Genomic DNA, 22,458 nt, shown 5'->3' with positions numbered 1-22,458 from the left:
AATGCATCCTGTATCACTATGCATGTAAGCATGATTATTCAATCACATGACTTTATTTTTAACAAGCAATACACATTTATTTGGGCTTGGAGTGAGAAACACTGTCTAATCAAAACCAAGCAGTATTACTACATGGCATGATGCAAAAAACACTGATTATTCTGTCAAACCACACAAAAAGTATGCATCTCCATAAAGGACAATTTATCTTCAATGGACTTTACATGCATGATTTTTGAATGTGGGAGGAAGCGGGAGCACACGGAGAAAAACCCACCCAAGCATGACAAGAACATGCACAACAAACACAAGAGGACCCGAGCCAAGAGTCAGTTGAGGACCTCTCAACTATCGGGCAGACAAGCTACCCCCTTTTCCGCCAAGTTCTCAAACATTGTATTTTGTAAGAATGTCAGTGTGGTCAGGAAATGTTGTATCATGTCCCACCAAGTTTAGGCTTTGCAGAGTACACCTAAACAATTCGAAGATGGAAAGATCAAGTCCAGTAAACTACTCAACTTCTTGCACTATGAATATTGATGATATTGTCAGCTTCAGGAAATTCCACAATCCGCTAAATTTCTACATATTTAGACCAAAACGTGTTAGATGAGATGAAACCCAAGAAAGAGACAACACCAACACTGGCAGCCTGATGATGCTATGTCTATTAATGAGCAGCTGCCGTCCAAAAGTACAGCTATGCATGCCAGTTTTTTACTGCGCTTTATGCTTCACATTCTCCATCTGCCTTAAAAATATTTCTAGAGAGACCATCCGCTTCATGAGAGCAGGTATGCAGTCTACTCAAAGACATGAAAGCTTTTGGCACACCAGGCAAGACAAGACAACTTTATTTATAATGTATAGCACATTTCATACACAAGGCACAACACCTATTTGTTTTTTACAGAGAGCTTAAGACAAAAAGGTAAAGCAAAGACAACAAAAGTAAAATGTTATAATGACTAAAAGAACGTACATTAACATTTAAACACAAATACAAAAGAAAAGATTTAAAGACATTTAAATGCAAAGGAAATATATAAAAAGTAGTTTTATGAAATTACTAAAATACTGTATAGTGAAATTGATTTTAAAAATGCTCAAAAGATCTTAATCAAAGGTATTTTGCGTGCAGCGTAACAACTAAATGCCGCTTCACCATGTTTGCTTTGAAACCTGGGCTCCAATAACTGACCCGAGTCTGCAGACCTCAGAGCCCTCCTGGGTTTAAGGGCTACCAAAATCAAATTGAATTGAAGTGCATGATTTCTTGTTTAATTTATTCTTACTGTACATTGCCGTTGGTATCTATGTTGTTTGGTGAATTAGGGCTAGTTTTAATACAGCAAATGTGTTTTGTTATATAGTAAACAGACTTCATAAAAGTGGTCATAAAACCCCAAACAAATGTTGGTTTGTAATCACAAAAATCTATTTAACATCTGGTTAATATTAGGTCTTCTAGGTTACCGAGTTCAACATTGAGCTTTAATGTTTTAATTTGTAGTTTTCCATCTTGCCATGCGAGTACGAGCTAGATTGAAATGACTGTGCGGCTGCTCTACATCAGGATTACAGGCAGAGAACCCAATGTACCGAACATATTAAACTGGGACCAGAATCAAATGAGAGTGATAGTGTAACTTTCTAGGCACTAAATTTATAAACTGGCGCTGTACCTCAATCTCCTGGGGATGTGATGAGAAACACTTGACCTTGCGAGCAGCTTGCCTCCCCCTCAGCACTAGTGATTGACAACTGCGTTGGCCAGCGATACAGCTGACATCCACCCGCTCCATGAAATGCACATAAATCTGCCAGATCTGCAAAGGGGCGGCCATCCACTTATCACTATGGAGAGAAAACATCATAAGGAACAACAAATACAGCAAAAGGACAAAGCATTCCCACCACCTTCCCCCCTCGGAGGCAACAAGAGGTCAAAGATGAGGGAGGCTGATCTACGGGTGCACTTGCATTTTAATGACCAGGCAATACCGCCACCACCATCATCATCTTCATCGTCATCATCATTATCATCACCATCATCCTCCCACTGCTGAGACGAAGGGAATTCAAGTCTCAGCGGCTTGAGCTGAGACTGAGAGCTGTGAGTGGGAGGCGATGTAGTCACATACTCAGCACTGCTCCGTGACTGCAGCACTTAAAGAGCATTCAGAGACATTTGGAAGATACTGTAAATCATTCGGGAATTTTGTCACTGGCCAAGAATGTCCCTTTTGTCCAAATTTCTCCACCAGGCAACTTCCATGTGAAATACACTGCATGGGGTGCTTATTTATTGTGCAAATGTTTCCGCACACAAAAGCAGTAAAAGCCCATTGCACAGATTAAACAGCAAAAAATAGTAGTCATTTTAAATAATTCCCCATACTGTATGTTATATAAATTATGATGCACAACATTTGATCACTTGGACATATTAATAAACAAAGCCAGGAAATAAATGGTCCTTGACCACCACAGTAGCCCACCAGGCACCCACCACTAATTCATAGGTGCCTATGATTGTTCAACAACATAATCGGCAACAAGGTCATTTGAAATTAAATCTTGTCAGTCAAGTGGTGTTGAATCTTTAACAAAATGAATGAAAGAGATCAAATTCGTTTTTGCTCATGATGAAATCTCAGGTACATTTCAAAACCAAACAAAAAAAATATCAGTTTGGTCTTGTTTCCGATTTGTCTTGTTTTTACATCGTGTTTCCTGCATTCTCATTCATTTATATTTTCAAACCTTTAGTCTTTGAGACCACAGCTCAAAAGACATCAATGATATATGAAAAATGTCTCTCTAAGATATTAGTACTATATTAACATCCTACGCCAGACCACAATTACAAACATGTTAAAATATTACCTACCACGCTTACAGTGAAAAAATTTCATTGAGCACTGCTGTCTTCATAAAAAGCTGCTTTTACAGTACATTGATAAAATAGACACTCCTCAGTATTAAATATATTTATGTTACACCATTACACTTAGATCATTTAATTTTTCCTTATTTAGCTACAGGCAATATTCCTTAAGGAATTTTTTATATATATATATTTTTTTTATCTGAATTTGAATAAATTATCCTTTCTATATTGTGGAGCTTTTGCCTAATGTGGCCACCACAAGAATACTTACGTGAAAACCATCACAAAGAACATTTTGATGTTGGGACTCGGACTTCCAGGTACCTTCAAGTACACATCCTGGGGCTCTCCTGGCACCTAGTGACATGATAAATGTAAAAATAATAAATGGCTAAAAACGGATAAATAAGAGCAGCAGCAATTACCATAAAAAAATAGACACACATGTTAAAAGCATTTAGAATAAAGACTCAAGCCTTCTTTGTGCTTCAAAAAAGGTACTCGACTCATTACAAAGAATGCTGGAATAGCACTCTAAACAAAACCACTAAACAAAGGATGGTGCTGAAGCTATCAGTTTAGTAATTAATCCCCTGTTTACATTAATGTGGGCTGAGACATTGATATATTGTGCGAAGGAAGTCATTCTCTCACCAGCGTCTGAGTCTGACAGATGACGTTTGGGTCACTGCAGCGTACAGAAACGTGAGTCTCGGCATCCGTGCCTCCAACTGCTTCAAGCATAAAAGATTATTTTTACAGATTCACAAGTCACTCTAGTACTATCACAAAAGTATACACTCAACAAGAGTACGTAGTATATAGAACAGTCCTGGGCTTGGGCTTGCATTGCATCCATTGCTATTCCTCACAGCATCTTTCTCAACTCTAGTGACTCAAATATACATTCCTGTGGAATAGTGTTCATTCTATCTGCCATTTTAAAATTTGGTCTCAGTTTTAGTCAATCACGCTGGTAAGTTAGTCAACTTCATCCCGTTTTTATTTAGTCAATTTTCAGTCGGCTATAAATCTAGCATTTCAGTCTTTATTTAAAAAAAACCCCACAATTTTATTTGTCTAGTTTTAGTCAACAAAAACTGTCAACATTTTAGTCAGGACAATCATTTAACCCCTGTATTTTTTTTGTCAGCAGATTATGTTGAACATTTCGGATCTAAAACTATTTCACATAAAATGTTCTCATCTTTTTGATAAAAAAAACAACTTGAGACACAATTACAGTATATCAACAAGTGGCTAACTATGTTTCCATGCTATAAACTAGTAAATTAGCCAGCATTAGTTAGCGGTTGGATTAACATTGTTGGAACGTTATAGCGGTTAGATTAATGTTACGTTATAACTATAATTTACTCTTTTTTTTTTAACCTTTCAACGTGATCCCACCTTGTGTCTGTCCAATGTGTTAGTGCATGTTGCGCTTGCTAGCTGCAGATTTGAAAGAGGGTGTGTCACAGTGACAGATTAGCAGAGACAAGATTTTACAAAATCATATAATATTCGACTTATTTTTGTTCATGAACTAAAATGTCCACAGATTTCAGCCCAATGTTTATTACGTGAAGTACATTTTCGTCTTGTCTTCATTAGTCAAAGAAAATGCATAATGATTTAGTCCCAGTTATTGTTTTATTAAATTTTAGTCTAGTCTAGTTTTAGTCCAGTAAAAAAGGTGTGTTGAAGAAATTATTTTTCTTTAATTTTCTAAACACTACTGTGCAATGTTTTTTTTAATACATTGACAAAAGTGCACTGTGCTTTAAAACTAATGCCTGAATAATTAATTATATTGTATAGAACTGTAAAAATTACATACTGCTGGTGCCTTTTTTCTTTGGATTGAGAAGTAATGCAGATTTCAGTTCAAGGTCCTCAAAGTGCAGTCTTGAAGAGACAATATATGACTGAAAATTGGTAATTTTACTTGAACGTTTCAAGTGCATTCATCAAAACAATCCCCAAAAATGACAAAAAAAATATGCAAATGTCAAATATTCAACCACCCTAACTACAGATCTACATTTTGAAGACTGTTGCACATGTGAATTTGTCTGTTTAACTACAAATAAAATCAGTCATATGTTTTAGTGTCTTATAGCAAGGTGTGCAGTATCCATTTTGAACACTGACTGAAATTACTATGTATGTTTCCTTTTCCAATAAAGGGCTACATAAAATGCAATGACTTGAAAATTGCTACTGTAAAAAGTAATACATTAGGAAGTGTGCGGCATATAATCTGTGCTACCAGTTAGTGTGTGCCATGGTGGCAAGCGGATGGCCTTCTTGAGGAAACTGAGTTCTGGGTGGTAAAGTCGGAACGTTTGGTCGACAATGTGAGGCGATGGCTCCACCATCACCTGGCAGATGGCTATTGGGTCACCATTTTCTGCGTTGAATGAAACCTGGAAAGAGAAGCTCAGGTAGGTTAGCTCCGATACAGGATCATATCAGTCTTGCATCTGGATATAGAGCTATACAGTGGTCCCTCGCTACTTCGCTGCTCACTTACCGCCGATTTGTATTTGGATCCAAAATTCATACACTGGGGGTTTATTTTGGGTTGTTCCTCACTATTTTGCGCTTTTTCAGAGAGTATTACGCCCACCCCACACACTCCCTTGCCCACCCTTCCCAGATTTACTGTATTCTTTATTTATGTTGCTAGTTTTCTTATTATTAGTTTTAGAAGGATGTGAACTGTGTGGTGGCTTCGTTAAGTTATGGATCAGTAGAAGCATAGGTCGCCCCCAAAAAACAAAAACTAAAAAATTTACGTCCTCAACTTCGTGGAAATTCACCTATCGTGGGAGGGTGTGGAAGGTAATACCTGCAAGAAGTGAGAGAACACCGTATTCCAATTTGCATGTTGTAGTTGCATGGCAGATATCTGATTCATATGTTTACTGGCGGCCTTGGCTCAGGGTATAGAGACGGACGGTCGTTCAGTAACCAGAAGGTCAGCTGTTCGATCCCCGCTCTCCCCAAGTCATGTGCCTCCAGTGTTACTCACACTGGTGTATGGAAGGTGCAAATGTTTGGTGGTGGTCGGATGGGCAGTAGGCGCACACTGGCAGCCACGCTTCGGTCAGCCTGCCCCAGGGCAGCTGTGGCTACTTAAGTAGCTTACCACCACTACAGTGTGAATGTGTGAGTGCATGGATACTGTATCCATTCCATTGTAAAGTGTCTTTTTATCCACGTTTGAAAGAAGCCACTCCGAGATTTTTTTTAAACTATTTTCATGCTGCAGAGAGGGAGATTTGAATTGTGCCACTTGAGAAGAATACTTAGTAGCTGTGGGTGTCATAATTAGTCACCGATAGACTGTTCTACGAACCATGGCGGAACACATTAAATATAATATACTGGTATTGTGGAGGCTCTTTATTTCCACCAGATGACAGATTTAAAGCAACATGTGACATTCCGCATTTTGGTTATTGACTCTCAGACTGACAGAAATGGATTTACCGCCAAACAGCAGCTGTGCAAATGATTGATGTATCAGATTTTCGGGCCTGTGCTGACCATATGTGGCTATGGGGATATTCTGACTGACAGTGGGACCAAAGCTGGCATCCTGACAGTCTGTCAATTTAAACAGGACACGTATTTAACTCAGACCGGACCTCGTTCACCTCGACAGGATTCAGGTTTGTTTTGGCAGGTTCTGAATACACCAAACTAAACAAATAATACATATAACGTATATACATACAATAAAATAATTTTTTTATCAAAATGTTATTGACTCAAATGAATACATTTCTACAAAAACAAACTTGTTTTATTCTATTTTATTCTTTGTGGACATGGCTGAGGATGAGTACATCAGATGAATATTGACTCTTTTTAAGACTTTAGTGTCTCATGAAACAGGCTAAAATGTATGCCCATGCCTAATGAGAGCGGGATAAAATACAAGTTCCAATGGAATCTTATGTAGCAGAAATAATTTTTGCTGACAGCAGTAAGCTGATGCGGGCACAAGAAGATTAAAACAGCACATGGTCTTATCTCCAGTTCATCCAATAGAAATGTACTGTATTGACATTGTTTCTCCCTCCTCTCAACTTCTTACGTATTATTAACGGTGTGTGAAATGGGAAAGTAACTTCAGCCATACTTAGCGTGCATGCTTCATTTAACTAGATTAGCCAGACGTGTCAAACTGTCCTCCTTTTAGAGGCACTTTAACGCTTAAGCCTGACATTTCCAGTTGGAGATAAAAAAAAATTAAAAGTTCAGTAAGATAAACAAGATAAATGTGATTCCTAGCGTATAATTTTGCTTGACACCCTCACTTGTCTGGCTACTGTAACTTTTGAAATAGTCGGCACTTCAAAGCTGCAGGAGCGGCGGCGGAGAGGAGGAGGGCGGAGGCTACACACTGCAAGTTCCATCTTAGAAGACTTGCAGATGAGAATAAAATCAGATTGGAAGTAAACATGATCCTCTACAGCGAGGAGATCTTCAGCACAATAGCACACACGCTTTACCTTGATGGTTTTGGCAGCAACTATATTGGACAGAATCTTCTTAGCCACATTAGAACTTTTGCTTGGAGGTAGAAAGCTCGGCCCCTGTGAGGATATGATAAGACACAGAATGCTTATCAAAACTGATCATCTGTCAAGCCCAAATGAGAACGTGTGTGTCGGATATCTTGTATTTTGCACCTCAAGCCAGGAAGAAAAAAAATGTAAACGATCACAAACAGATGAGAGCATGAGGATTAAATAGGACATACTGTCCTTTTGGCATCAACTACTGACTGTCAGTAGATTTACTAGCTAAAGCCAGCTATGGCATCAGCAATGGTTAATATTTATTTAGGTTTGATAACATATGAGCGAATTTCACTAACACTCCCCATCTCCCGCTGGCTTCTCACATCAAAAAGCCCAAAGGGCAAAATCTAATTAGGTACAATATGAGTTGCACGACACAATACAATAGCTGCACCAGAAAAACTGCCTAGATGATAATAATGATCAGTTTTCATTAGAAATGTCACAGATGTATTCATTTAATACTACAAAGTACAATGGAACCTTTGACATCAAACATGTTGTTTGCCTGGAAGGCACTGTTTTAAGTAACATTGTCTGTGTGTAAAAATGTATTCGGACTCATTGCAAGCTGTGACTGGCAAAAATCTGTTCTTGAACTAAGCATGACACATGGATACAATCCAGTGTTATAAAACTGCATGCAAATAATGAGTTTGGACATGTTTTACAAAAATAACGCCACACAAATCTAAATCAGGAAACATTTGTTCTCAACTATACCTGAGTCGTCATGTTGTGGTCGCACAGGAAACTCTGATACTTTAGCGGAATATGAACGCTCTCTTTAGGTCGGAGGTAAACCTTTGGCCCTGGAGCTCCTTCTTCCAAGTGGAACATGTCCTCCTCCAACGAAGTTGGTGTTTTAGTAAGCTCTTTAAAGTACTGCCACTCTTTTGTTTTGGTGATGACACTGGATGGAGAGAATATCACATACAAGTGACATTAAAACATGCTCTTTTGTTTCATTAAGGAATCAACATATCTAAGACTGTCCAGTGAACAATATTTACCATGATACAGTGGAACCTTGAGATAATTCAAGTCTGATTGTTCCAGAATTGGCCACAATTCAGTTCACCTCAGCATCGTTTACTTGCCATCAACTGATGGGCACGGACTTTGTGTTTCAAGCTTGTCATACCTGAGCATATTTAAAGTAGGCTGTCACCAATGTGGGTGCCACGTTGGCAGGGACAACTTTCCCATCAAAGCGTAGACATTGGGCCGAGCATCGCCATAAGCATGTGGCTCAAAAGGAGTGTGTCGTATCTACCGGTTAATATTGATGAAGCTGATAGAGTGCTGTCAAGCCAATGTGAACAAGAGCAAAACAGGAAAGCGCAAACGACCAAAGTATTCCGGGAACAACGCTAAACATTGCTTAACAAAACCAACACGTATGTTCCGTCACCGCATGACTACTGCTGATTTTGGTGGCTATCCTTCTCTTTGTCAGGTTACACTTGTTCGCTCACCAGCATCGTCCTTTTACAAAGCGCTGCAAGACTTGCAGGGTAAATCCTTTGATATTTGTTGAAATTAGGTCAGCGGAGGTTCTTACTCTTGTCTTTTTTGTTGACAATAACAAAAGGTGAAGCGGATATCGACAAACAATGCTAGAAGAGACCATCCAAATCTACTGAAGTGCACATATGTCTAGTGTGATATGTTAAGGTATGTTAACTGCGATAATACGGCATAAGTCTGATGACGGTTCAACTCTAAAAAATTGTTGAAACGTTGGGACTTGTTTTTCACCAAGTCTTGAAAGGCAACCACCCATCAGGAACGCAAGAATATTCTATCAAAGAAATGCCTCAAAGTTCTGCTTTCCACTTCAACCATAGACTAGACATCCTCATTTCATATGCCTAGATGATGATTTGGGATTTTTTTGGGGTGGGGGGTTCATTGCTGTGTTTGGAATGAAAATGTTACCCTTTTGCGTCTTGTAGATTCTCAGTCTAAAGTTAAGACAAGCAGAAAAAGAATGTCTGCGGGTAGACAAAGCACAAAAAGAAGCTAATGAGAATGACACACACAGTGAGAGTGGAGAAAAGTTTTAGTTTGCCCACAGCAATGGCCTATGCTTTCGAGATGAAGTGCTCAGAAAATGAATGGATCGTAGATGGGGTGACCAAAGTGTCCTGCGTGCTCACGACGAGTCTCTGGGCTCTGAACACTACAAACATCAAAGATATTGTTAGGCTACTAAAGCTCCAAGTACTGTTGTGGCGCAGAATTTCATGTTGAGGGTCTGGGCATCTATAGCGCACACATTTTCAAACACCATTGATTTATTTCCCCTTCCCCTCTTTTCTTTTGTCGGGTAGTAGATGGTTAATGACAGAACTGGTATTCCTAAAAGCTATAGGGGACACATACTGTATCAACTAATGCAAATGTACTAACAGTCCACATTATTTCCATATATTATATATTATATTATATATTTTTGTTTGTTTGCCAATTTTTTGGGCTAAATACACAGTGATACCACTCTTCCGGAAAGAAAAAGAACCCCATAACTGAACTATTGACTATTTTAAACCTCCTGTTCCATTTGTTTCTCAAGAACAGCAATAACTGTTCCTGGGTTCATTAGAGCGGTGCCTTGTTTAATTATCCAAAAGTGTCAGGGGCAAAATATTCCTATAAATGTTGCTTGTATATCATTATTTACTCCTAGAAATATCCATCCATCGTTTCAATCAATATTTAGTGCTCTCAAAGAATATGGTTTAATGAAGACAAGTCACTACTATTTTCCATTTTCTTAAGTCCAAATGTGTGAAAAAAAAACAATTGTTATTGTACTTTATATGTTGAGTACATTTTTTAAGCCGAGCAGAAGCAGCTTCAAACTGAAAATCGAACCTTAACTATCTCTACTTATTAATTTTAACTTAAGAATGGCTCAGTGAGTCCACATTATAACAGGAATGTTAAATTATCCGACACCAATTAAAACATTGTCTGTTTCTCAGCATATTGTGTGCACTAATTACTGTACTTGCAGTTCTTGTTTTTCTGAGGATGGATTGGTTGTTTTTGCTTTACTTTAGATTCACTAGGTGTGCCAGCTATGTCAGGATGGATTTGATTATGTCATGAAGTCATTACATTAAGATACATTTTATATGCTTGCACTGTTCAGTCTTAGGGTGGGCAGGAAATTTACCCAACTGATTTTTGGCAAAAGGCTGATTAAAGTTAAACGGGGAAATTCACATGTTCCAGCAGTCTAAACAAATAAATACATACATAAATAAATCACCCCTGCTGCCCATCCTGTGTCTTTAGACCAAATTATTATTCAGCAGTCAATCATACAATAGTTGGGAGTTAGAAAAGCCACACTCGTAACAAAGTGACAAATGCAAACAAAAAGCAATGTATATGTAGCTTAGTTCATAACATCACAACTATTTACAAACAGCGTTGCAACGCTTGCTGGGAAGTGCACATCATCACCACCATTACATTGCCCCCACCTAGCAGGCAGCTGACCCCAGCAACTCAAGCATCCATTGATGGCGGGGTCTCCTCTTCCGCAGAGGTCGTTGGGCAACTGCCTGCTCCGTGGGTGCCCCCACCCATTCCACCAGGTGCCTGACGACACCTGTGGAAGAGGAGACCCTGCCGGCGTTGGGGAAGTGTGCCCACAGCACACACCAGAGAGGTAGGGCAGCCTAGTGGACCAACATTCGGACAATTAGCTTCCTTCTATGTGACTGGGAGGCCAACCGAGCAGCGTCGCCCTAATATCCAAGTCCGATCAGAGTCCATTCAAACTTTGTTTTGTTTGAAAAACGTAGGCGGGGAAAAATGCCCCCAGAATGAAAAATTGTCAATGGTGGTAACTTTCTTTGTTACCTGATACATTTCTAGCAGTTGGAAGGAAAAAAAAGGCATTACCATTTTCAACAATTCTCAGAAAATAATAATAAAGAAACTTCAAGGAGCAATAGCTTATAAAACGACAGACGCAAAGACGGATGACTTGTAATTAGACTGCGTAAACCTGATGGCAGGGCTAATGCCATAATGAATCATCCATGGCGTTCTCCAACCTTTGTTGATCAAGTGATGTATGTTAATCCAAAACTCGGGCATGAGCTGAATCCCTAACAGGGGATTTAGGGTGTGCAGATTAACAACAATGCAAAGGAAATAAACACAGCAAGATACCAGGTGCGGGAGATTCAGGAATCATCGGCTATATATGTACCGTATTAGAGGTATTCAGCATTTCACCAGCATTATTCTTGCACTGCCCTCATGCTGAACTGGGTATGATTGTCATTTGAGCTATAGTGCTCTTTTTTCTTTTTTTTTAACAAAACAACATTAGCCAATTGCTTGACATACTCCACACAGGCAACCTTATCAAATGCAATGTTTTATTTAGGTGTGTGGGAGCAGAAAGGAATTACACATCTCCACCATCTCTTCTCAGATAATATGTTTATATCATATACATCCTTGTTCCAAAAATACAATATAAAAAACGGAAATTTTTTACATTATCTACAAGTTAAAAATATGATAAAGAAAAAAATTCCAACACTTCGGGGTACGCTCCAACCGCCTGTTTTAGCTAAAGATATTAACAAGCTTTCTCCGACAACAACAAAAAAACTTTCAAAAATATATAAGTTACTTTCATATACTGATAAAATGTCTTTACCCATCTCGAAATGGGAGACTTGTCTATAGCACCGGAATCTGACTTTTGGATTCAAGTTTGTGAAAACGCATTTAAAATGACAAAACACACAAATTTACAACTTATCCAATATAAAATTATTCACAGAACATACATTACTCAATATATGATGAAGAAAATGGGACTCTCAGACTCCGACATTTGTCTCCAATGTTTACAAAACACTACAGACACTTATGTTCATGCTTTATGGTTATGTACTCCGGTTATGTATTTCTGGACTAAAGTCTTAGAAAAACTTTCCGCTGTTTTGGACTGTAGGATACCTTTATCTCCAAACTTGTGTTTGCTAGGTGACCTAACAACAACTGACTTACCACATAAACAATTTCAATCTACACTTGTAGCCCTTACTATCGCTAAAAAAACAATTCTTGTTAACTGGAAAAATAAACAAATTCTGAATATCGACCAATGGTCTAACCTCCTCATAAATCACATTTTAATGGAAAAAATATCTGCCTCAAATAAAAACTAAATATCAAAATTTATAGAAACATGGTCTACGTATATAGAATTTTTTAACCTAATTCTGGTTACTTAATTCTGTCTGTTAGCGAGAGCCACTACATCGTGATAACTTACATTGATGTTTCTGCATTTGGCAATTTATTATTATATGATATTATTAGTATGGGATTTTTTTTTAATGGGCTTTAGGTGAACTGATGAATACACACACGCTCGCACGCACGCACGCACGCACACACACACGCACATACGCATACAAAAAAAAGTATATATATATATATATATATATATATATATATATATATATATATATATATATATGTGTGTATATGTATATATATGTATATATATTTTTAAAAAAAAAAGAGAAAAAAAAACATTTTTTTAATTTATTTATTTTTTTTTAAAAAAGGAGAGCAATGATGATGTCAAATCGAATGAACAATACTGAGCTCTCCTTAGAAGGAAAAAAAATAATAATCAAATGCAAGTGTGAAGCTCATCAGCCATATTTGAAAATAAAAGGTCAAGTAGAAGTCACCCTTGTCATGCAACCGTACACACATTTTGGTACTGCACTTCAGTAAGTATTATATACTATGTAGAATGCATACTTTTAATTTGATGGATAAGATTTCCTTAGATCATCTCTGTCTTGCTGTTACAAAATAAAGTCTAAAGGCAAGTTTGTTGATGTAATGTCTGAACGATGTAGCACAAGCCTAAAACACGTTGTACTTGGAGTGACTGTTAAAGCGAGTTGAAAGTATATGGTCTGGTCAGTCAGATCAACTCTTCTGCATGTGACCTTACCCACCCTCGTTCATTTTCTCTTTCTGCTGTACGACAAGTTGAGTGTGAGCAGTAACTGTGTGTACAGTATTTAAGTTAGTATTTGTTATTGGACATATTAGCCCTGTGCAGTTTTGTTTATGCAGTATTTCTTGGCCAATATTGTGTGACCCCTTCACGTGCAGATTGTTGCTATTTTTAAACACACCACTACTGTGTAGTGGTTACCTGCTTGTTTACCGCAGAGTTCTCGTGCACATTTGTTGTATCGTGTCACCATTTGTTATTGCTTTGTGATAACATGTCATAGTCTCAGTTAGAGACTCATTGTCTTATTTATGTTGTATGAATTTTTCTCACTCTATAATAAATGCTGTTTATTAGCAGTACAAAAACAATTATTTGGGGGCAAATTATTGGTGTACTGTATGTTGTTATCACACTACATATACCTCTTTGTTTTTAATCTGACATCCTGCAGTGTTTCTAAAGTTCACTATGAGCAAGTCTATAGCAGTGAGTCAGTCTCAGGGGTTCGGTAGAGGTCAAGACGCACACCCAACTCAAATGATTTGTGATGACACTTGGCCATCATTGGCTGCAGGTGATCACACTACATTGCTTGGCCCATCTGTGCTGCAGGGAATTCGGTGCGCTCAGTTGTCGACTTGTGACTTGTGATGGTGCATCGCATGATTTCTTGCTTGTATGACTATATGCAATATGAATTCACATGTATAAGGGAACGTATGGTGTTCCACAGGGTTCAATTCTGGGGCCTAGGCTGTTTTGACTGTATCTGCTGCATCGGGGTTCCACCATAAAATAGGAATACAAGAACACAACACTTTCTGAATCACCCCAGAAATGTTTAACCTTTACTTACCCAGGCAAGGCAATTGTTGAAAACAGATTTTTATTTACAATGCCAAAATGGCAAAACAGAAACAAACATGTTGCCAAGAAAATATGCCAGGTATCCAGCTCTCACAAAATGCCGTTAACAAAGAAAATGGAAAGTTTTTATATATTATACCTTTTAAAGATAAGTACTAAAGTCTATGTTTTAATTTGAATCCTCCAGCATGTTCATAGTTTGCATCTGTAAAAAATTGACAGATATTTCCGTGCAGCGCAAGTGAATTTGATTCATTTAAAAAATAATAATATCCAATTAGTTTAGATTAATTTATGTTTAAAAAAAACGTCATTTTAATATAGCAAATACATGTTAATCCTGTCACTGGCTTTTTGTGAATAAAGTTTGACACCACTAAATTAAATTGTTTTTGTCCTCACTCAATCATATATCATTATGCTCTTTTACAGACCTCTGCAACAGTGATGATGTGTTTGTCTCAGTGCATCTAAATTCAGACTATGATGGTAAAGTCTACTATTGGATAGCAAAAAAAAGAAAAAAGGTTTGTTTATATTTCCCTTTTACACAATGGAATGGGCGTGTGAACCTTGTTAACAACTTGGAATCGTAAGTATTTCCGTCGGTTCCTCGCCACCTTTGGGAACACATCCACAAAGTGTGAACATGTTTTTATTTCAGGGCAAAGCGTGTTGCACATAGTAAACACTCAAACACATACTAAATGGGACACATGCTCACAGTCGGCCTGCTGGATTTGGGACACAAGATTGGGCACATTTTATCTGTCAGCGAAAAACAAAAAAGTGAATGATGGAACCTTACCTGAGCTCAGGATCACTGCTGTGGATGGTGACTGTCTGAGGCGAGTTGAAAGGGTTTTTCAGGACAAATTCCATGTACTCAGCAGTGCCGAGGCTGGCGAAGACTTGATGCAGGGTGGTGATGGCATGGCAAAGCATGTTGTTGATGCCCTCCGCCTTGTTGAGATCTTCATAAAAGGTGCTCGAAGGAGGAACTTCTTTAGTGCCACCCTAAAACCAAACATGAATTACAAAAGCTGAGCAAAATTGCAATGTTCGATAGAAATGATTATAATATACATTAGTATTGCCTGCGATTCAACATCAAATTATGCTGTACAAAGTATTAAATGATGAGACAGTGTTCATTGTTTTAGTTTTTTTAAATCACTACACTGTTTGGATCAGCTGTAGATTGCTTATAGCAAGAACTTTACCTTACAGGCAGTATTGTGCTTTATTGTAGACATACAAAAATGTATGAAATGATAGAATGACTTACTCTTATGATATATAATTAGAATAATGTAACAAATAGAAATAAATCTAGAATGAATGCTAAAAATAGGTTTGTTATAAACCGTTGTTTAATGCAAAATAATTATCAACAAATTAACGTGGTATTATTCAACTGTAGATTTTTGCAAATTGAATTTGTAAACACAATTAATAAAGTCTTCTCGGGGGGAAAAAAAACAAAATAATGGTTATTGGTAGGGATGAGCAAGTAACAATAGCAGGTATCGGTATGAGGCTGATACCAGGCCTTAATTCAAAGGGATCGGTAATCAAGATGGCAGCCCATACCTGTGTCAGCCGCCCTCTTGTGGCTATTTTATGACCAAGAACTAGAAATTAATTTCATTCAATTTTAACCCTTTAAGCCCTAAGCTATTTTTCAGGCTTTTGCTCGAAAAATTACACACCCAAAATAATAAGTGGATATCTCTGCAACCACAAGGTCTATTTGAATAATTATTGTGTCATAATAAAGGGAACACTTGTGAGATTTGTTGAGATGGGTCGCTTGTGTGTTTCGCATGAAGTAGCACAGCGGGAGAGCCGAGTTTTATCCCTGTGTGGCGCAATACCGATTTATATATTTAAATTATAATTAAATAAGTTGGCGTTTGAGCTGTGTTTAGGGCATGTAAAAATGGCTGATATTTATATATCAATATATATCAATATATATTATTGTAGCCCCAGTTCTGCAGTTTAATTTGATGTGCAACATCATTATATTCTTTCATGATTAGTGCACAATTTCACACAATTTCTTCTTCAAAGTCCGAGAGGCCCCGAGTTGGGGGGCACCCGGGCTTAAAAGGTTTAGGAAAAATGCTCTATTAGGACATATAGGTCTTCTTTAAAATTATCGGTTGTTTTTTCTTTTTTTAAATGTATCAAAAGTACTAGTGGTATCGGTATTGTTATTGGTGCATGCACAATGATACTTTTGAGGGAAAAATATATACTGTACAGCAGTGTTTCCCACGTCATGTTAATACTTGGGCGGGCCAACCAAGTAAACTGGCCAACACCCAAGAAGTTTTCAAGAAAATTGTACAAAATATATATATATTTTTTTGATAATAATAATAATAATAATAATATATATATATATATATATATATATATATTTTTTTTTAAAGTGTCGCAACCAGATATACTGCATGTAACATTAGTTCGCCGTCACTCACTTGTGGATCATTAGGGTTAGAGGAGACGCAAGTAACAGGACTGAGAAGCCCCGCCTTCCAAGAGTCCACCCACCCAAGTTGATTTCAAATTTGTGGGAAGCTGCTGTACAGTACCCCACATAATTTGGCTAAACCTTGAAAAATGTTTCAAAAAAGTGTTGTGAATGCCAGTCTAAATTGTAAGGCATGGAAAACGAGACAGCATGTGCTGAAGAAACTATGTCAACTAGGAGTTTTTAATATTTTACAAGGAATTAACTGGCTGTAAGGGCTGTGTGAAATAAAACCAACAGGCGTAACACAGGAAGTGTAATGTACAAAATGTGTGAGAATGAGACACAATACTGGCAAAATGACATTTAGTTATGTGCACCCATGGATGAAAGAACAAGCTGTACCTACAGACAGAGGAACCATTAAAACCTACTTGTACAGTCAGTAAAGCACAGGAGCTTGAAGGGCGCGCCATCGTAACAATGGTAAAAATGGAAGCCTCCCAGGCAGATGCCGCGTGTCTCCATGAAACCTCCCTTGCGAGTGTTTTAGAGCCAAAATGAAAGCGGTTTCTTTGTCTGCCGTCTATTTAAGTGACAACAAACTATTTATAGGCTTTCATTATAGGACAGTGAGCTCCAATTGACACGAGGCACACTCCAGAAATGCAGTGTGAGCTCACCATAACATGAGAGGTTTTATAAGCTTCCTTGTTGCCCTCCTTCTGGTGCACTGCGGCCATACACTCCAGCTTGCGATGGCCACTGTCAAGCTTGTTCTTTTCCTCAGAAAAGATGGTGTCGTCGCTGATCATGCTGCTGTACGGTGGCCCACCTTCCTCTTGTACCCGCAGTCTCTGGGCATGCGCAGTGTTCCTCACTATGAAGCAGAAACCATATGCAAGCATGAAATGTATTTACTGAACAGAATCACTTCTAATCACTTTGTTGTCTCCACCATATGTTCCAAAATCTCGCCAAATGTCCAGGGGAGAAAGGCGCAAACAAATTATAAAGTACTGTTGGAGCACAAAAACCAACAGCTTGTGCACAGACATGAGGGCAGTCAAACAACTGGCACTACTACAACTGGGCCAGAGCCCGACTCGTGGCACTACATACACACGCTCCGCAGCTCCATTCTAAATCACCCGCAAACCCCTACCAAGCCATGCATTCACCGCAAGAGCAAGTGTTTAATTATTGGCAGAATGCATTTGTCAGCAAAATAATCCATTATGATTTAGACTGGATCATGCAAATCACCCGTGTTGCTGTAGACGCTCTGACAAGAGAATTTGCCTAATCCTGCACTTTACCCAACATTCCAACATGACCAAAGTTGAAACAGGGGACTACTCACATCATTGCCTCTTTGCGTTGTGTATTTTTAGCCTCAGTACACAGAAAAAGTGTGAAGCTGTAAAAGTAAACTGGGGGTTTAGTCAATGTAATGGCAGCTCACGCAACGGCTAGTCATATTTAAATTAGGTTCAAATCCATCAATTTTCTACCGCTTATCCTGCTCAGGATTGTGAGGAAGCTGGATTCTATCCCAACTGACTGTGGATAAAAGGCAGACACCTTGGATTGGTTAGCAGTCAATCACATACAACCATTTACACTCGGGTTCATATACCTACTGTCTATGGGCCATATTCTCCCACTCGTGTAAGACCTTTTTCCTGGGTCTGCACACTTTTCATCTACGTGTATTCTCCCATCCAGACTTCTGACACACTCAGCACACATAAGATGACAATGAATACAAACACACCAAAGTGACGTGATTTACTAAGAACAGCGACTGAGAAGAAATCCTGGAACGTGTACTTTTCCTGAGACTTTTAAATCTCATTTAAATCCGTGAAAAAGATCAAACCCAATTGAAATTTGAAAATGCCGAGAACCAGCGGATGCGTCGTCCACCCGTCGGAATATGCGGACCGCCCCGGCTCGTGTTTTTAATTACAACTTACATAAATAAATGAAAATAATACACCGGTAATCAGAATACTTTTATTATGACTCAATGAATATTGGAGGTCTGTCAAAAAATGTTCCCAACCTTTTTTTGCGCTAAAAAGCGTTTTTACTTTGGCATAATTAAATGCTTTAGCACAGAAACAAAGAAAAATAAATGATTGAATACACAACTTGCCATTACGCCATTATGATGAATGAAGCTGTTGTAATTAGTGAGTGGCATACTAGCTGGTCTACTTGCACCAAAATCTCTAACTATAACGCTTTTTTTTTTTTTTTTTTGCCGACTCACAGTGCCTTTTCGATACACTCCCAAAAAATATATACTTTTGTTCAGTCTCTGTGTGGCCACACTGCTTTACAGTAAGTAGATTATTGAAATCATAAACAGTGGTCAAAGGGTGATTGTGGTCTGACTGGAGAAATAAGCCTTCATGTCCGTCTAAAAATGTATGCCAGTGGTGGTTGGATCGACCACAAAAAATTGTGAATGCCCATTATTTAATCGATGGAATAAACAATAGGTTAATCAATTACAAAAAGATTTTGTTTGTGACAGCTCTGGTTGGCATACTGCATAAGACTGCAGTAAAAAAAATAAAAAAATAAAGAAAGAAAAAAATGACAGCAGCAGTTTAAATACAATTGACATCTTTTTGGAAGTGTCTTTTATAATATGATTGTACGTGTGCTGTATACTGTAAATGCATCCAAACTCCGAGTGCAATATGATGTTGCACTTTCCCTGAGTGTGTAACTTACAACAGCCTCTGAAGGGTGTAAATGGAAAAGTGCTCAAGCTGATGTGAGAATGAGCACAAGGGCAGATTTGACAGGCAGCGCTCATATTTTATAGGGTTGCTCCACCAAGAGTTGAGACAATATAGCCCGAAGAGCAGGAATCAGTCCCACACAGACTGCATTAAAGTTAGCTGTGTGTGCCGCTACACTCAGAGAGCTGGGTTCAAATCCCAGAGGGAGTAAAACTGTCTGAGCCTAATTGGCCACAATCCAGACAAACAGTAGCAAACAAAGTTAGCAAGGAGTTGGAGAGAAAGCTTTTAGCAGGATTTATTCTATGCGGTACAAATATGACTGAGTAATGTCCAGAAAACTTATAAGTGACAAAAATCACTTAAAATGGGGAAGTTAAGATGGCCATTACACAATATGTAATGTAACATGTAATAATATATTACATATTTTACCCATATCGGATATATAGGCACTAGCACTGAAATGCGTACTTTTTTCTTGCAATGTATCATAAATCCAGCCTGAAAGTCCAGGGTCAGGACCTTTGACATCTCTCATCACTTCACGCAAATGTGTTAGAACCCAGCATCGACAACTTGCGCTGTCATGGACGTCACTGCCAAGTTTCATTTGCATCCTATCCTGAAAGGAGTGCACACTTGTCAACACGCCACTGCCTGTGGCCCCACATTACAGCTAAAAATAGGAACACTAAAACATTTGTGCAGCTTTGTAAAGCATCCAGCTATTTCATACTTTAGATGGTATTTTTTTATATCATACGCTACAGTATGTCAGTGAGAGCTGGATAAAAACATTAGTCATGCTTTTTGCAGCAACTTGATGAGTCAAAGAAGCCTATTAAACCATGTTCAAAATTAAATAAGGTGCATGTAAAGTCTGATTAAGCATAATTTGGACTTTAAGCCAGCAAGTGCCTTTGATTGGTATATACATTTAACATGACCTAAATTTTCCTTTTCTTTTTGTAATAAGTAGTGTGTGAAATGGTCTTATTATATTTTGTTCCTATGGATCAATAATAAATTCTAGCTCAAAGCTGGTTGATTTTACAGGTAGGTCTCTGTAACTAATTTAGTTTTTATGTTGGTGGGTCAACAAAGCAGCATGCCGAATGTGTTCGGACAATAGTACGAGATGTGAATAGAAATAATTGCAGTTTTGATATTACAGTTTAGTTTCAGTGAATGTTCCAATTTGATTCCACTTTATAATGAGTAGTGTTGTTCCGATACCAATACTGGTATCAGCAGAGGCCCCGATTCTGCATTAAAACACCAGTATCAGTATCGGTGAGTACTTACAAGTAACATGCTGATACCATTAATTCTGACGCTAATATAGGACTTTGGATGCAGCATCTTGTGTCTTGCTCATGCACGGCAATCACTGATGTGTGACATGTTCACTGCATGCCGGGCTAAGATATCCTATTGGCCCTTGTATGCTCTGAACCAATGGCAGGAGAGCTTTTTCATGTTGAGAAAAAACAACTTAGGTATCGGTATCGGCTGGGTATCAGAATCGGTATCAGGGGCCAAAAAACGGTATCAGAACAACAATAATTATGACCTCTTCTATGTATACCCGTAAGCTTCCATAATTTATGTATTCAGCACCATTTGGTTGTAGCCCACTTGGAACAAGGACTTCAAATGAAATCATGATGATGTCACACACACATCATTGTAGAGCTATGGAATGTGAATTTTGCCCAACAATTCAGCAAAGTAGGAGAACATTAAGATTGTAAATTAAACTGTAACCAAAAAAACATAATTCTTGTAATTGTAACGATTTGATTACTTTTGATTACTTAGTTCCAAATATCTATTGAAATTAGTTCTGTCAAAGTTAAAGCATTAAGTCATTGATTAATCAAAAAAAAAAATTGCATTAATCATGTTTTAATACAGATCAATCACACTATTAATTCTGAACACAGGTTAAGTCTGAGCAATAAACATAACTACATGCAAGTAAAGCATTTAATAAATGTTTGCGTATGACATTCAGATTATTTGTTCTTGTCAAAATATCGGGGTCCTTTTTTTCATTTTAAATTATGCAAGTAATTAATTTATTAGAAAAAGAAGAGAAAAAAAGGATGAGAGCGTGCAGTGGATCAAAAATGTGAAAGACATCCTCATAACATTAAATGTAGAAATAATTAACACATAACAGGTGCTTTTCAAATTTGGCAGGCAAATAATGTTGATAAAAAGCCTTTGTAATTGAGTAATTAATCATGATTAATCAAAATTCTAAGACGTGATTAAGCTCTAATTGAAATGTATTCCTTTTTTTAAATTCTTTTTTTTACTTTGAGCCCTTTCCTTAATTTCTCAGCAAAATAACGTATGCATCCTAAGAGAAACACCTTGTCAAAAGCAGTAATGCAGGCACACAATTTGGTGCTAATCCATATTCGTGGCTGCTAGGCCTTGGCTGAGGTCTGAGCCCCACTAAGTGCCTTTCAAGTATACTGTATGTGTGAGTGCTCATTTTAGACATTCCAGTGCACACTTAGCATCATCACACGCTACACTCTTGACTAGCCATTGCTTGTTTAAGTGAGAGAAAAAGTGGTTTCTTTAGTTTGTGCGTTTGCTTGGACTCGGCATACACACACGCTCACGCACTGATATGCATGCGCATGCACGCACACACACAGCAAGCTTGTGGCTCGCCACCAGAGATGCTTCTGCAGGCTCAATTAGGCTGAAAATTGAGTGGGTCAGTGGTGCAGCCAACAGCCACAATGTGGAATTGATCTGGTTGGCTTGATCAAGGCAGCCAGCGGTTTGGGAGTGAAAGACACTGATTGCTA

At 38.1% G+C, this 22,458-nt stretch overlaps 1 protein-coding gene across 2 annotated transcripts in view; it reads right to left on the bottom strand.

Moving 5' to 3' along the window:
* The window catches only part of nphp4 (nephronophthisis 4), a 135,914-nt gene that overhangs the window by 9,498 nt on the left and 103,958 nt on the right, over positions 1-22,458 (bottom strand). The window contains exons 19-26 of one of the 2 annotated variants that reach the window (XM_077549301.1): positions 17,549-17,745; positions 15,192-15,400; positions 8,215-8,404; positions 7,420-7,503; positions 5,166-5,322; positions 3,548-3,627; positions 3,165-3,250; positions 1,686-1,857 (exon numbers count right to left, since the gene is read on the bottom strand). In XM_077549301.1, the coding sequence (XP_077405427.1) occupies positions 1,686-1,857; positions 3,165-3,250; positions 3,548-3,627; positions 5,166-5,322; positions 7,420-7,503; positions 8,215-8,404; positions 15,192-15,400; positions 17,549-17,745 (1,175 nt within the window). The remainder of the gene's footprint in view (positions 1-1,685; positions 1,858-3,164; positions 3,251-3,547; positions 3,628-5,165; positions 5,323-7,419; positions 7,504-8,214; positions 8,405-15,191; positions 15,401-17,548; positions 17,746-22,458) is intronic. The other variant, XM_077549309.1, reaches the window with a different exon arrangement.

The sequence above is a fragment of the Vanacampus margaritifer genome, chromosome 1, assembly GCF_051991255.1.
Source record: "Vanacampus margaritifer isolate UIUO_Vmar chromosome 1, RoL_Vmar_1.0, whole genome shotgun sequence".
NCBI lineage: Eukaryota > Metazoa > Chordata > Actinopteri > Syngnathiformes > Syngnathidae > Vanacampus > Vanacampus margaritifer.
The sequence above is the reverse complement of the archived record's forward strand: the minus strand, read 5'-3'. Positions and strand labels throughout refer to the sequence as shown.